Consider the following 17,558-nt stretch of genomic DNA (forward strand, 5'->3'; position numbering starts at 1 on the left):
TCACTTCCACCAATAACAAGAGACGTCAGTCTATGGACGTCAGTCTGGCCAGAGTGGAAGGAGGCGGAGCTAGAGACAGGAGGAGGAGGAGTGAGTGAACTGATGAATGATAGTGAGTGTCACAGGATTGTCTCACCTCGATCTGCGGCGTCGGAGCTGTCATGATGTCTGTCCTGGGCTCCTGTTAAATGACTGCGACGATTTCATCCGTGAGACAGTGGCAGATCAGCAAGTTATTTCGTCGCGGCGGCGGTAGAAGTATTTCTCACACACACACAGAGGTGGGTGGTGCTGCTTTGAGCCATTGACGCTACGAAAATTAAAACAGTAGCGTTCCATGCGTGACTTTGCGCGACATCTAATCAGAGTTCGAGTTTATGTGTCAAATTGGCATTTCAACCAATCGTTTTAGAGAGAGGCGGGACTTTGTGCTTCAGCCAAACATGATGGAAGACCTTTTGCTAAGAAAATGTAAGCTGTAGAAAACCTCAATTTGTGTGTGCCAGTCACTACAACTCACAAGTTTAGTAGTCTGAAGCTCTAAATAAGAAATGTTTATTTAATATATAACGTCTTAGAGCTTAAGTTTATGTTTTATACTTGAGTAATGTGTCAGATGAGCTCTTCTTTGTTAGGACTGAAATCTGAAAGGCTACTGATATGCAAATAAAGGCAAAAATGTAGGTCAGAGTTTATATTACGTTCCAAGTCCTTTTTGCATAACAAACTTTTTTTTTTCAGATACTGTGAATAGGATTGTGTGCTATATCTTGCTCTTCTATTTACAGTAAACAGTTTTTTGTCAAGAGTACCAGAATTAGAACATGCATGGGGTTGCCAGACCTGTTCACTTTCACTTTTAATAGAAACATAACAACAACAACAGAAAGTTCAAAAATGACCATTATAAGCTTTTCTTTTTTTTTTTTTTTTTTTGTAAGATTTAAGAGCTGTTCCTGCTCTTAGGCAAAGCAGAGGCAAATTGCTTGTAAGAGTTAATTGACCTTGTTCAGATTTCCAGTCCATGATTTTAGCAGGTTTAAGAATTTCCAAGCTCCTCCTACAGAATGCCAGAGAGCAGGTGCAGTAGCATTACGTCAGACCCATGCATGTATATGTCAATTTCATATAAGAAAGCCTGTCATGCTAGATACTCTGCGACAAGGAGAGCAACCAGAGAGCATTCAAGAGGCCATTAGAGACAAGAACAACAATGCTTCTCATAAATAGAATCATGTTTTAGAAAGGAAGGTCCTTGGACGCCACATAAAAAGGCTTAATGCATATCTCCAAGAGAGGATTAGTGCTACTGCAGTGGAGATAAACCTGCCATCAGGGCTTTTATTTCCTAGCTTACTACTGCACACTAGCACTGAAAACAGTTTCCTAGAGGCTGTTTTGTTCTGATGAGGTAAGGATTCAGGGACCCAACTGAAATGATCTAAATCAAGAATAAAGTGCTGAGAGCTTGAGGTCTCTGGATTACTCTGGTTTAGTTTTACAGAAGGCAGAGAGATAAAAGGCTTTAGACACAAAGCATTACTGTAATATTACTATTATAAATAAATGCTAAAAAAAGAGATGATATGATATACAAATGCTTTCAGCAATACAAGAAATAAAAGCAGACTGGCCTGTCCATATCAGATGTCTCATATGGCTGAGATCACATCAGTAGTCAGTACCCAGATCAGCAGTAATGCTGGAACTCTATTTAATCCATTTGAAATAGAAATGTACATTTTAAAAACATTGTATTTAGACTTCTGGTCAAAAGTTTGGAATACTTTTGGAATATTTTATTTTAAAATGTATTCTTTTGATGGCAAAGCTGAATTTTCAGCAGACATTAGTCCAGTCTTTAGGGTCACATGATCCTTTTGAAATCATTCTAATATGCTGTTGTGCTGCCCAAGAAACATTTCTTTTTATTATCAATGATGAAAACAGTTTTTGCTGCTTAATATATTTTTGAAACCATCATGCACTACCATTCCACAGTTTGGGGTATATAAGATTGGTTTAAGAAAAAATAAGTAAATAGGTTAAAAGTGACAGTAAAGACATTTTTTATAGCATTTAAAGCATACTAAATTGATAATAATAAAAACTATCATTGAACACCAATAACTGATAATGGTAGAATATAAGAATGATTTCTGAAGGATTCTCAATTCAAATTAAAATTTGACGTTTAAAATGTGTTAAAATAGAAAGACAGTTATTTTAAACTGTAATAATATTTCACAATATTACTGTTTTACTGTATTTTTGATTAAATGCAGCATTGGTGAACAAAAGAGACTTCTTTCCAAAAAAAGTAAAAAAAAATCTAATATTCCAAACTTTTGAGTTTTGACCTCTTTAAGTGTTCTGTAAATGCTTATTTAAATACATGCCACATTTTTTCTCAAGCTACACACAAACTACTATTATAGTATACTATTTTAATGCATTGAGGGCTGAAGCCAGATGTATGTATGTATAGTGAATTTCACTCAAATGTAACCTTTTTAGATCTGCAGATGGGTCAAGGTCTGTGGAGGGTGGTGAGGAACCAGCAGCTGCAGCAGCAGTACAGTGAACAGTGCTTCCTCCAGCGGGACGGAGAGCAGGGCCAGAGGATGGGGTCCCCGCTGGCTGAGCCGCTGCAGCAGCACCGCACACCGCAGTGCCAGGTGCCCGGCGCCGACATCAGCTACCTGCTGCGCGTCCGCAAGGGCAGAGAGGAGCAGGGCTTCATCGATCTTGAGATGCTGCCGCCCGAACTCAGCATCACTATCCTCTCCTACCTGAATGCTACCGACCTGTGCCTGGCCTCCTGCGTGTGGCAGGACTTGGGGAATGATGAGTACCTGTGGCAGGGGTTAGTGAGGGGTTTAGCTTCCATATAAAATCTTGAGTATTTATTGAAATATATATTTTTTAAATAATAATTAAGGGAAAACTACATAAGGGAGACAAGAAACACAAACTACCTGTGAAAAGTGTAGAATAATAATGTTTTTGATATTAATATTTTATGCTCACCAAGGCTCCATTTAATAAGGATTTATTTAATAAAAGTACAGTAAAACACCAATGTGAAATATCATGGCAAATTAAATAAATGTTTTCTGTTTTAATAAATTATTTGTATTAAAATATTCAGTATTACATGATCATTCATAAACCATTCCAATGCTGCTGAATTAATATTATTAATGTTATTATTAGTACAATTTTTTTTCTTTTTTTTTAATTCTTAATAATAGGTCGAAATAAATATTTTTTTCAGGATTCCTTGAAGCTTGGAAAATTCAAAAGAGCAGCATTTATTTGAAACAGGAATATTTTATAGCATTATAAATGTCTATATTTTTACTTATAAATAATAAAAGAATGTTTTTTTTTTTTCCCTTATTGAACTTTTGAATATTAATGTATCACAGTTTCAAAAAAAAAATTCATAATTAAATAAATGCAGCTTTGGTTAGTGTAAGAACAAAAATATATTCTAAACTTTAAATTAAAGTGTGTAAGGTTTCAATGGATTTTATGCAAAGTAAATGATATGAATTATTTATGCTTTTAGATGTCCAGCTATTCAATAAATCAATACATAAATTCTTTTAAAAACATATGACCTATTTTTCAAATATTCACTACTATAGAAAGTGTATAAGCATTTGTCCAATTCAATCTCTTGTTTTTCTCTGTCTGCCCTCTAGCCTGTGCAAGTCCACTTGGGGTCACTGTTCCATATACAACCGAAGGCTTCCATCTGGATTTTCATACAGAAAACTCTACTTGGAATTAGATGAAGGAAGTCTAACCTTCAACGCCAACCCGCAAGAGGTACAAAAAAATACAAGCTTTTGTTCTGCCTCGCCACAATAACGTCTCATTAATTAGAGGGCAAACCGTTTAATGTTTAAATGGGCAATAAACAGAGAAATGATCATAGCCACAACGTGCTTTGGAAATACAATTCTGACCAGCTAGCTATGATTAATATGACGGTTTCCTCCTCCACCCTGTAAATTCCCACATGACCCAGAAATGCTCATACTGCAGACTAAAGATATAATTTTTACAAGCTCACCTAGAATGAATAATGGTGCATGACATAGGCTTTTAGACCACAACCCGGATCAAAACGAAATGGATGGCTTTTCTCTCATGCAAGCTGCTCTTAAAACATCATTTCTGTTCAGAGATGCATTCGTATGTCTTGGCTCCCCCTCGCTCGTGTCTTAGGTTAGATTAGCAAAGCTTTAGCTGTCCACTTAAAGGACATGCGATAGCCTTGCTCCGGACCAAATCGCGGTGTCTGGTAAAAAAGCATGCCCCCTCCTTCTCTTTTTCCTCCTAATCCCCACACCCTGTTTTATGTGGGTTCTTTCATTCAGGGTATCAGTTACTTCATGTCCAGAGGTATTCTTGTGGACCACCCGAAGGAAATTGCCAAGTTTATATTCTATACCAGAATGCTGAATTGGAAGATGCTGCGGATTTATCTCGATGAACGGTTTGTTTAAATGTATACCATTAATGTATTTTATTAATGTAGAACTTAATTCACTTTAGTTTACAGTCCTGTTCCTCATTTACATACTAGGTACTTATTATAGTAATTACAATAACTATGTAATAACTAGGTACTAACCCTGAACCTACCCCTAAACCTAACCCTACCCCATGTAGTTACCTTGTATTACCAGAACTTTCTTGGATATATATATATATATACACTGTAAGTACACTATAAGTACATGCAAGTACACGTAATGTAAAATAAAGTGCAACCAAAACTACTGTGTTTGCAGGCGAGATGTCTTGGATGAGCTTGTCAAACTTCATAACTTTAGTAACCAGTTCCTCCCTAATGCACTGAGAGACTTCTTCAGACACATTCATGCGCCGGAGGAGAGGGGCGAGTACCTGGAGACCCTCATCACTAAGTTTTCTCATCGTTTCTGTGCCTGTAACCCCACTCTGGTGCGGGATGCGGGCTTAAGTCCTGGTAAGTGAAGTACAACACGGTCATACAAGATCCCAGACTGGCACTTATACTACAGAGTGATCTAGTGTGTAACTGTGACATCAAGAACACTGTGATTTGCTTTGCTTGTTGTCAGGTGAGTCAGCAGATCAGAAGTGACGTACACTGATTTTGCCTTAAGAGAAAATGAAAGCTGAAATACTGGTTCTACTATTGGTACATACATAGTAACAGATTGCAGGATTAGTATTGTAGTGTATTGATTTGTCAACCATAATTAAATAGCTGCAGATCTGCGTGATCTCATCTTTGTTCAGAGCAACATGTGAGAAGTCCTTGTATTTACACCGTCGTTTGTTTCTAAAGCCGAGCAAAGCCTGCTGGCTTAAAGTGTTAGCAAAAGACGACCCTGCTTTGAGATCAACCAATCACAGTTACCTTCTGCAATAACATGTGACTTGTAGTGTGTGTGTGCTACTGTACAAGCATGAAGATTTATTATAAATTACTGACAGAACTCGCACTTCAAGTCAAGATTTTTTTGACCTTTAGATTCTCTACGTAATATTAAAGGCATTAATGATATTAGACATTATGGATAAATTCTCTGAAGAATGCCAAGCAGGGACATAATATATATAACGCACATACAACTAAATTTGATCTTAAATTCCATCCTACGTCAAAAGTGAGGAGTAATTTGGGATTTATAAAGGGAAAAACTGAAGTGAAAAGTACAGCAACTAAAGAGCATGTGCAAACTTGTAAATGTAAAGATAAATGGACAAATCACAATATGCATTAATATTCTTATATGCACAGATGAGCAACTGCTTTGTGATAATTAACTCAGTGATAGATGGATCCTTTATAAATTGGCGGTTAAAAAATTTCGGAAAATGTCATCCATATACATCCAGCTTCATTCTATTTTCATCTTTATTAAAGATGTTTCTGCGTAATGCAGGCATTTTTTTTAATGAAGGGGTTACAATGTTAACTGTGCTGAACGTTATAAACAGCACACCTCTCTCTTCTGGTTTTGCAGATGCAGTGTACGTGCTGTGCTACTCCCTGATCCTTCTCTCCATCGACCTGACCAGCCCTCACGTAAAGAACAAGATGTCCAAGAGGGAGTTTATCCGAAATACACGGCGGGCTGCTCAGAACATCAGCGAGGACTTTGTAGGGCACCTCTATGACAACATCTATCTGATCGGCCATGTGGCGGCCTAGGCACTACAGCGCTTGACACGTTAGAGAGACTGCTGGCACGCCGAACATTAGCGACCGCACTAGGAAGGATTCTGCTTGAAGCTGGAAGAAACACTGTGGGAACCCTGCAGGTCATTTTAAACTTTAAACTCTTATGAATGAAGCTCTTGATACGATCGGCTGCATTGCAAAGGAGTGGAGGACAGCCACAATCTGAAGAAGCTGCATAAGCGAGTCAGTTGTTGGGAGGCTAGCAATGGTAGCCACTAGGTTTCTCTATTACAAACCGATTAAACATGCAAAACCATGTACATGAAGATATATGAGATAAGCTATGAATTCAGTTAAAACTGAATGTAGACATTATTGGGCTTGCGTCATATATACAAAGACATCTTGTTTTCTTCCTTTTTTTTCTTTTTTTTTCTCATTCTAATTTGTAAACCTCTCGTGCTTATCAAATGAATGTCAGGTTTTTTGCCATATCTACAAAATTCAGGCAAGTCTAAGACATTCAGTCTACGGTCACTGTAATATCATTGACTGACTAAAACAGTAAACCTATAATATTGATAATGAACAAAAGCATTTTTTTTTTTTTTTTTAATTCTGTGTGTACACACTTGTTTTAGGGGGCTTTGTGTTGGTGCATTGTCACTTATGACTCCTCTTCCTTGAGAAGAGTAAAACCCTGTGAGACATTGTATGCACTGAATTTTTACTACATATCTTTCATAGGTTTGGTACCTTTTGTCATCTTCCTTTGCTACAGGTTGTTGATGTTCTTTTTTTTTTTTTTTTTGCATCACATTCTGTTAGACCGTTTTCCAATCATATATAAATGATATACACACAAATGCAAAAGAAATTAGCTATCCATTTCATATAAACATTTGAGTATGTTCAGCCAGAGAAATTTCCTTTTTCTCTAATAATTCATAGGACATCTTGTCTTTTAATTATATATTTACTCTAAGTTCATAAATGTGGGTATTTTTCTTTTATTCTGACTTACTACAATTGGGTGCCAATAGTGAGGATTAAATATTAAATATATACACAATAATGTAAATTCATTTTTCACACACTCTGCATAGTTTAATTTAATGTCAGCCATTTTATTTGCACATAATGTATATATTGAAGTATAGAGATTTATAAACATAAAATTTTATTTTGGAGTATTTTAACTAAGAGTTGTTTTTTCTCTGAATTAAAAGAGTGAATTCTGTCCTTTTGCACTTTTTTGGCATATTTATCATGTCATGATGCTATGAGCACTCAACCACTCAGAAAACTAAAATGCATTTATTTGTGAAATGTCATACCAATAACTACATAATCCTGACCATTGTTATCCAGTGCTGAAGTAACTGTATTTTTAATAACCTTTTACAGCTCATCTGTTTCTGATTTTTTTATCTTTATTTTTACTATGCTCTGCATTGAGTAGGTATGTATCCAGCAAATGCAATTCTGTTTAAACAAATCTACTTAACTGTAGTTAAATTGCAGAAAAGATTTGTTTAATATTAATTTCAGAATGATAACACTGGACTAATGCACTTATAGATTGTATCAAAAAAATAAATAAAACTTTGCAAAGCGCTGTTTGCATAGTCACGTGTCTGATCCTTAGCATAAAAACGTTTAAATATTACTTTTATTTTCACTGAGTGGAATATATTCTGTATAATATAAATGCCCAGTTAAGTTAAGAATGCTTTTCCGTAAATTGCAACTAGGTAAATAAATTACGCGACTACCTTTATTTAATCTGTATGAGAGGCCATTTATGTAGCTACTTTATTAATTTAGACTATTCCTAGATTATTTTGCATAGGAAAGGCATCGACATAAGATAATTGTCGTTTTAGTCCAATTTGAACTTGAAACAAAAGAGTATATGATTATTAAGACATGTTCGTTTATTATATTTTAGCTTAAATATACAGTACATATATATATATATATATATATATATATATATATATATATATGTGTGTGTGTGTGTGTGTGTGTGTGTGTGTGTGTGTGTGTGTGTGTGTGTCATACCTGTCAAGTTTTGGATTTGAAAATAAGGGAAATTTTCCAGCGCCCATTGCGAGCAGTCCCACCACCCCAACAAAGCTCCAGTATCCCTTACATTTTAAGACAGGTGTTATAGCCCAAATTAAAACACAAAAGGGTATATATGAAGAGCATTTATTTAAAGGCTTATTTGCATATTTTCTGTTAATTTAACATTGCTTGTCTTTACATTTACATTTTATTTTAATTCCACACATTCTTTTCATTTCATATTGCTTTTCTTTAACAGGTTTTCTTTTCATTTCACATAACTTTTCTTTTACTCTTTTAGTGAGTTGTTGTACCAATTTGTTGCAGACTTTGCATTCTTTAAAAAAGTAAATTCGCTGTCCCATTTATCACGGTATTTACACATGGGTTTTGGTTTTTTGGCAGGTGTGCCTTCACTCTCTATTGTAGCATCCATCATCCGTCTCTGTTTTTTCTTTTGTTGTTGTTGTTTTTCCCACGTTATAACTCATGTCACCTGACCTCACACACCCCTCGCGACAGGCTACTACAGGTGGGAGTTATCGCGAGACTAGTGACAGAGCTCAGATTGGGAATGTTTTTATTATTATTATTTTATTAATAACGCAGGTAAAAAAATAAAATAAATAAAAATACGGGAGATTTACGGGAAAATACTAATACGGGAGGACGGCGGGAAAGAAGGGTAAAATACGTGACTTTCCCGGCCAAAACGGGATACTTGACAGGTATGGTGTGTGTGTGTGTGTGTGTGTGTGTGTGTGTGTGTGTGTGTATATGTATGATATATTTGCTGCTATATTATAAGACTAAACTGAATGCAAGGATATAAAATGCGTTTTAAATAGCCTACACATTTATGCCATTACGATTGGGAGAAAAACAAGTTGTTGTTTAAAAGAACAGAATCTGTTGTTTTATTTTTATTTATTTATTTTTTTAGCCAAAACTTTTAGGTATACACCCATAAATTACCTTTAAAAATAAACCTATTCTGACAAATATAGGCCTATTCATTGGTGTAAAAATTGTGACCACTTCCCCTTACTTCTTATAATAAAACAAACTAAATGATTCATGATACTTGACCTTGAATATGTAATCATCAAGTTAAATAGTGAAAACAATAAAAGATTTATTCATTCAAAATTCATTCGTTATTTTTGCAAATAGCTATATAACCTACATGCTTTTTCGATTTTGTCCATGGATTTATCAAAGGCTCGTCCGTTAAAATGTTGTTTATCTGTGGTGACGTTATGTTTCTCAGGTCTAATGGAAGAGTTTGGGCTATAATTTGGCATGATTGATGAAGTCCTTGCCTTCGCTATGACTGCATTCCATCAATACTGTCTCAAAAACTGCGCGAGCCTCTCTGACGCCTGAAATTGCGTCTGGTCTACCTGACACCGTGGAGAAAATACAAAGACCTTGTGATTTTGACACTTCTGGGATGACGGAGAAATGGTAACCGTGGCCTTGTTAAACTAGGCTATTTAAATAGGCTACGTCAATAATAATAATAATATGCTAATATGTATATATTTTATAGGCCTACACAAAAGAAAGAAATCAAATCTAAATAAATGATATAAAGAGTCATCCGAGAATTGTTATATAGATGGGCCTATAAAATAATATCGGAAGCAGGAGCTGATCTGCGCAACATTAAGAAGAATAACAGATCATGAATGTTCTGCTATTATTATTTTGGAAATGCTGGTTCTGCTGGGAAAGTGCTTTGGTGCATTTTAATAGTGTTTCTCTCACGCAATTCGTTCGTCGGCATGAATGCCAAGCAGATGCCAAACGTCAAGATGCTCAAAAAAAAAAAAAAAAAGGAACCACAATTGCAAGCCCAAAGGTCTCCGCTTTTATAGCAAATGTCTTGAGTAATTGGATTTTTGGTTTTAGTTTAATATTAACGTTTATTGTCGGTGCAATGGAAGAGGCTAGTTCGATCTGCTCTCTTTGAAGTCGATAAATTGGATTTTTTTTTTTTTTTTTTTTTTGGTCTGTGTTGAAAGGCAGGGCCGTTGATGCAGATCCAATGGAGACAAGGTCACAAGGAGTGTGTCTGTTTTTTCCCCCCTTCCTCTCGCTTTCTTTTCCCAGTTTTGTGCCCTGATTTAACCTGGATATCGTCTAAATTAGTTTCGAATAAACGAATTTGATTTCAAACGCTTTTTTGCCGGGGAGAAAAAACGATCTTGTGGATGCGCTACTGCATTCTGGATGATGTCGCAGTTTGCCAGTAGGCTACACCTGTGTGAGTTCTATAGTGTACGCAAATACAAATATTGATATGGGGTATAGCTGTTCTGTGAGATGACGGCAGGTTGTTTAGGCTGGTCCTCTTTCTATGTGTCCTCCTCTATAATGCAGGTATAACCCAGACCTTGTCCTGAGGACGGGAGTGCCCCTGTTTCTAATTGTTTCCTGAAAACCAACCCCACCATCACCCGGCGACCACCGCCTCAAACGCAATGTAGCCTATAGGTTTCTGTACTCAATAATCAAGAATATCTGAGTGAGTGATTATTTAGATTAATTGGCTTCCTTAGTCATACATTATGCCTGAGACAATGCGATTCATTAGTCTACTTTATTTTTAAAGGTTACTAGTCAAAACTGTTTTGCTGGTCTCCCCACCTCACTGGTCTGTGGGCTGGTTTTAGGTCACTTTTAAGCCCGTTAAACTAAGAAACGTGCTGAATAAGCGTTGCAAGGTTGTTTGTCCAGTTTTGCTACGCTGTGAGACTAATTTAAACCTGCTAAAACCAGTAAACTACCTTAGGCTGGCTTAAGATGATTTTGTTCATTTGTTTTCAGCATATGGTAACGCTTTTGAAATTCATAAGAATTTAATATAGGCCTACAGTATACTGTCTACCTGTTTTAGCTTAATAAAATGCCTTAGCCTACTCCATGTTTTCATAGTCATGCTCATTTGGATGCAGGAATTTAGGCCAGTATGAAATCAATGTGGTGCTGATGATGGACGCGCCTGGAACTGCATCATTTCCTTTTGCAAAATGCATGATTGAAATAGACCTTACAGAAATGACTCTAGATATCCTCATTTTCAAAATAAATGAATCAGTATATAGCCTTAACAAACAAATAGTCCAAATAAATAAATATGCAGAGAAAAAGAGTATGCTATGTGATAGAAATGGTGCAATATATTTATTTGTATTTTTATTTTTATTTTTTTTAATTAGCATAAAATAATAGGTAAATCTCCAAAACAGCGCATTTGCAGTCTTTTGCGCTTATATAAATGCAGTATCAAAGGGTAGGACTATCTCATATGGGTATTAAAGTCGTGTTCCTTTGATCAAAATTCGTCTTGTTTATGAGCGCACCTTATAAGATCAGAACAGTGGAGATGATATGAGCTTCCTAAACGAGCTGAGCGTGTTGCCTGTCTCAGGTCCGTGATGCTTACAGAGTCTTCTATCACTCACGCTATAAACGGCCTTCACGAACTCTGTCCATGCAGTTCTCCACAGGTGTGCCACAGCTGTGAGCTTGTGCTCCTGAGAGCTGTTTCTTTACCTGTCTGAGGTGAGCTTTTCATGTGAGACACAGGCAAGCGCTCTTCACAAGCAAGTAGAGTTATTGAAGCCCATTTTAAATATCACCGAGGCCATGATCGCAGAGGTATGTTTTACGGTTTGTTTATGCATGAAGCGTATCTCTTTGACAGGGGCTGTCCACTGTCACATCATGCCATAGATGACGCTTGACGTTTGCCGGTGTCGGACACTTGTGGGATTAAGAAAAGAGTTATTCCAGGACCCCGAAGCCGATGGAAAACATTCACGTAGAGCATGACATTTTATATAGCCCATGGTTTAACCATCCACTGCTCAACTGCTTCATGCTGTCTCTTGGATTTGAATTAATATGGCTAGCTCCGTTATCTGCACGGAATTAACAAGATGTCCGGCAGTGTAAGGATCAGCTATTTAAAATGAAGAAACGTTCACAAATTCATTCTCATAACTCTTTCTCTTATGTAATATCTTTAGGGCTTTGTTCTGTAAAGCCCCTGACGTAAACTGTATGATTTTGGACAGCTGTATGGCCGCGCATTTAGTTGTTAATTGCGTATTTGTTTAATTGCTTCATTTTTTACTATATTTAAGGTGATGCCTATATTCACTATTTTGAAGTAGATTTGTTTACCACAAGACTCATGCGCAAACTTTTAAACATTTTCATAATTGGTGTTAAGACTTGCAGTAGCTATACTATTGCCTATTATATCTGCCTATTAATCCAACAACAACATATAGCCAAAATTAGAGCATTTGCAATTAACTGATGTTTTTAATCAATCACTACTATAATAACTGAAAAGAAAGAAAGAAAGAAAGAAAGAAAGAAAGAAAGAAAGAAAGAAAGAAAGAAAGAAAGAAAATGGAATAGTAATGTAGGTCGTTCCTCTACAGACAGATAAAACAACATAAAACAAAACGGGTTGATAATTCCGTTCCAGTGACCCATGACCTATAGATCAGCATGACCTCACCGCGTGTGTATTGTTGGGAACTCGTTTGGAGAATGCAGACATCATCTCACCTCAAAGCTGGCCTGTTAATCAACAACGCCGGTGAACTTGGAAAACCCTCGTGCGTAAATGTGCAATATGGCGCAAAAGCCGTAGTGCAGGGCCAGCAAGGTCAGCCCCTTTCACCGATGGTAGGTGTCTGGCCCTCCGGCTCTCTGGCTACAATAATATCCAGTGGCTCCAACGCTGAGCCTGGATAATGCATCTGTCCAAGACCCGTAATTACAAGATCATAACATTTCCCCAGCCAGCACCCAACCCAGCACTCGGATCCCCTTTGTGAGCAGCACTCATTGTGCCAGTGTCAAACTGTTTGATCTCTGGTGGCAACACTGCTGGAGAAACATACTACATTTGCAACTCCACTGTTTGGAAAATCGCCACAGTTACATTGTTTTGCACATAACTTAGCTGCATGCCTGTCGATATGTGATAGCCTATTTAGCCTATTTCTTTTTGACCATAAATATTGCGCAACGTGACTTCTGCAGATGCATCATTGTTTACTATTTTATCTGCTCCATCTCAGTCTTTAGCGTTGTAGCTGATTCTAATAAGGATTTAATTTAATAGCCTATCCAATTTTCTCATCATGTTGATGATCATAATTATGCTTATCTCATCTGCTAATATCAGCGCACTGATTTCACTTTGACAGTTTAATTTAAGTGCGATTGTATGGTTTGTCTTCTTCTTCTTCTTCTTATTATTAGCATCATCTTCTTCCTCATAGAGTTCTTCGGTGCAACGCTGTGGAGATTTGCTTCTAGTCTTAATTGACTATGAACCCTCCCCATTTTCACACATTACTACGTTGTAAAAAAAAGAAACCAAGTTCATAAAACTCAAGAGGTATGTGTGCATTATACACGGAAAGCACATTTCATACTGACTTCAGAGGACAGAGCGCCAATAGGACACATGGCTCAAGCCATTTCTCTTTCACGTTTGATCATGATTACTGTCATCCTATTCAAAATAAATACAGTAATAATAATGTGATGTGTTGAATAGGCCTACTTGAGAACGAAATTTTGTCATGGTGTTTATCCTTAAACTGACATAAAAGATTAGTCTACATTAATGTGTGAAGTTATAGCCTAGTGTTGGGCGTTAAGTCTTCATTTCGTTTTTACATAAAAATGCTTTAAACATTACAAACCAATAGAAAAAGTTGCTACGAAAAACAATTACAAATTAAGTCGCTCATTTACTTTACTCAATACATTATTAATTTATGTTATGAATTGTTTACAGATACATTTTGGGGTGAATAATAGTTAACTGCTCGTAATAATAATAATAATAATAATAATAATAATAAAAATAAAAAAAGCGAAATGGTACTATTTCCATTACTTTTTGCAGGCTGCACCTGTAAATCTATATTCGGGACGCAATGTGAAGGGAAGAAGTTTGGAGTGGGTATCCATCATTGTGCAGTCAGAGTGACTCAAATGTGCACTGAGAAAGAACAGATTCTGCTGTAGCTCCAGCTCTCTCCTTTATGGCTTCATCGAGGATATTGAGTAAGAATGTCAAGAGTGGCTTGTCTAAAACATTTATCACCAAATATGAAGACTAGACTACAAGATCATTCCGTAATCACCGATAATGCCATGCACAGACGGCCAATGACAAACGTTAGATTAAAACAAACAAATAATAAAAAAAAGTGTTTAAAGGGCTAAAAACTAACATAGGCAACATTCATTTTCATACAAAAATGTTAACATATCGTATCGTGAGAATTAAATGAAAATAATTAAATCAAGTGATTGTAAAAACTTTCTTTCCTTTTCTTTTTCTTTCTTTCTTTCTTCTCTTTTTTTACAAATTGATTTAAAAATAATTTTATTGTTTTCAGGAATGTGCAATGTGCGCGTGCATTTTTTAAAAAGGTAGAACAAAAAAGACCAAAACCAGGACAAATGAAAATATAATAACAGCACATTATCGAAAATTATGTAAATAATGTCGATGCACTTTATATGTATTTGGTTTCGGATAGTCCGTAAATTTGGGTAGAAAAAAAAAACACATATAGGCCTATTCATAAATCCCGTGTCTTGGAAAGTAATCTTCTCTTTATTTAAATATATTGCACGCTTTGTACTGTATAACTGTTAAAATAACCTGCACTGATAACAATTATTCATTTTACAAAATTGATATTAAAACATTTTCTCAAATTTCGAAGCTTTAATCGAGCGCTATAACTATTTATTTTAATATTTATTAATTATGAATAGAAAATGTTAACGTAGAAACAGAAAATAACATTCACTTGTTACTTAAGGAGTAGAAAAAATGCATTTACAATTAGATTTTATACCGTTACAATTAAAATGACACCAACGCTCCCTCATAAATAGCCGACTGTCCTCTTGCATCAGATTTATGATTTTACGTTAAATTAAATTTTCTAATTTATTGGAAAACCTTATATAATACCTTATACATATATTGTTGCTTTCAGTATTGTATCGGTGTAAATATTGTTTTGAAATATGGCCGTAAACAAAAGCAGTTTCAAGCGCATGCATTCATGCAGTAATGGATCACTGAGGATGTTCACGGCTAAGCGTTCACCAGTAGCATTTAACCCTTTAAACCACTAGGTGGAGATAAAAAACCCTTCAACCGTGTGGTTTAGTGGAAGGCTTTCAAGCGCCGTCTTTAACATCCCTTTAGGTTCAAAATAAAAGCAGGTCACCATAAAACCACATGCATGTGAATGACACTGAAAGAGAAAAATAAAATTGGATGTTATGCAGTCATACACCCTTAAACTGTAAGCTCATGTCAATCTCAATGATCCAGAAACATTCATTTTCTATCACATCATGCAATAAAGATTATGACAGAGCCCGAGAAGCCCCCAAAGTGTACTCTTTCACTTCCCCTCACAGCTCCCTCTGTATGTCTTTTCCAACTAGATTTGTATACTTACAGGAAAAAACTGTCCCAAAGAAACTCTCTTAATAACCCAGACCTTTAAGGGTGTTCTGCGAGTGGGTTAGACTTGAGAAGAACCCAGGTGGCCACATGAAGGCTGTGTTCCCCCGCCTCTTTAAACTGTACAATGTACAACTGCCAAACGAAAAAAAAAAAAAAAAAAAAAAAGTAAAGTTAATTAAAATTCAAAAAGGAAATGAAGAGATGGCAACAATCCACTGAATGCTAACCTAAGCATTCTTTATTTTTACAGTATAAACCACCTTAATGTATCTATGGTTGGCTCTCAGAATCCTGTGTTTCAATCCACACACCAGTGTGTGTGAATAACTAGCTAAATTATGAAGATCCAACCCTGAGTGAATATCAGTACTGACCAAACCCCTATATTATAAACAGGCAGATAAATCTCATAGTAATCAAGCTGTGCTCAGCATCAATCACGTTTCTCATTCCACTGGCCACAGTTTTATAGCTGCTTCAGACACTAGCTGCTGAAAAGTTAAAAGTGAATCCCTGTACCTGGATTATGTTGCCTTTTGATGTTTTTCTCACAGACGTCCCTGCAAAAGACGTACACACACACACACACACACAGAGTCAAAAAGGCCCCTTCTGCCATCTAAAGGCCAAGGAACAAGGAAGACCACCAACAGCCACAGCAGAGACTGTTAGGCTTTTATGGGCCTTGACCGCCTATAGTGGCTTAGAATGCATCGGATTCAGTTTTTTTGGGGTTGGGGGGATCAGTCGAGTCAGGTATAATATGGCCTCCAAAGCCCTGAAGGAAAACGGTGAGTTGTAAATCCGGGAGTCCATGAGGCTTTTTTATGGCGCACTGTGATACGAATGAGACTCGGGTCAACTTTCAATTCAGACTAAAATAAAACAAACAGAGGCTAAACATGCTTAAAGGCACCGCGGCTTTTGTTCCAGGTCTCATTCGAGACAAAAGCATCAAAGAGGACAAGGAACTCATTGTGCGACGTCCTTTGAGACAATTGAATTGCGTTCGATGGCCAGGATCTAGTGACAGACGAGTGATTTCATGGAAAAACAGAGGGAAAACAAGAAGGCGTAGAGCAGGGAAGCAAAACTGCCCTTTTGAAATGGGGGAGGAGTGATAGAAAAAGGAAAAGAACAAATGACAAATAGAGAGGAGATAAACCACACTCCCTACTGACACACATCCAGGTCACTGCCTCCACAACAGTATCCCCTGTGCCATGGGTCTTTCCTCCAGCATGGCGTTGTTTGATACAGAGACCAGGCCTCTGAAGCAACAGGGTGCCGACCCAATCACTGGCTTCGCCCATCCCCTTGGGTTACTTTTGGCATTCACTGAAAAAAAACAGATGGCGGCTTGCATTTACCAGCCCGGCTACAATGAACGTGAGGAATCTGTTATGTTTTCCAGCCTGTGATTGTGCTCAAGGCAAAGCTCCGAACACAACAGGAAAATGTTGTACAAGCAGGATTCTTATGAGGGTTTCCAAAAGACTACATCTCCCAGAGGTCTTTGCGAGTCTGTAAAGCACCACTGAGTAACAGTGCTGTTGAAAGCTTTGGAGGAGACGCCAATGCTAAGCAGAGCTGCTCAAAAGGGTGTTAGCACCTGGGTGGTAAGGCAACTTTCCCATGTCATAACAGCTCTGGCAGTTTCTGTCACACCGATTACATAGCTGTTAAAATACTTGAAATGCACTGCATTAAACGGCATCAGATTTATTACTCTCAGCGATAACGCAACCTCTGCGTTCG

At 36.9% G+C, this 17,558-nt stretch overlaps 1 protein-coding gene across 2 annotated transcripts; it reads left to right on the forward strand.

The window, feature by feature from the left end:
• The first annotated feature begins 66 nt into the window (after positions 1-66).
• LOC127956879 (F-box only protein 8-like) lies at positions 67-7,818 on the forward strand. 2 transcript variants are annotated; one of them, XM_052555137.1, is made up of 6 exons: positions 67-281; positions 2,518-2,866; positions 3,711-3,837; positions 4,392-4,510; positions 4,809-5,005; positions 6,033-7,818. In XM_052555137.1, the coding sequence occupies exons 2-6, from the start codon at positions 2,526-2,528 to the stop codon at positions 6,218-6,220; spliced, it is 972 nt and encodes a 323-aa protein (XP_052411097.1). In that variant the 5' UTR covers positions 67-281; positions 2,518-2,525; the 3' UTR covers positions 6,221-7,818. The 2 variants fall into 2 exon arrangements, with proteins under 2 accessions (XP_052411097.1, XP_052411096.1); XM_052555136.1 differs by lacking the exon at positions 67-281 and adding an exon at positions 359-471.
• Positions 7,819-17,558: the final 9,740 nt, after the last annotated feature.

The sequence above is a fragment of the Carassius gibelio genome, chromosome B4 (genome assembly GCF_023724105.1).
Source record: "Carassius gibelio isolate Cgi1373 ecotype wild population from Czech Republic chromosome B4, carGib1.2-hapl.c, whole genome shotgun sequence".
Taxonomy (NCBI): Eukaryota; Metazoa; Chordata; class Actinopteri; order Cypriniformes; family Cyprinidae; genus Carassius; species Carassius gibelio.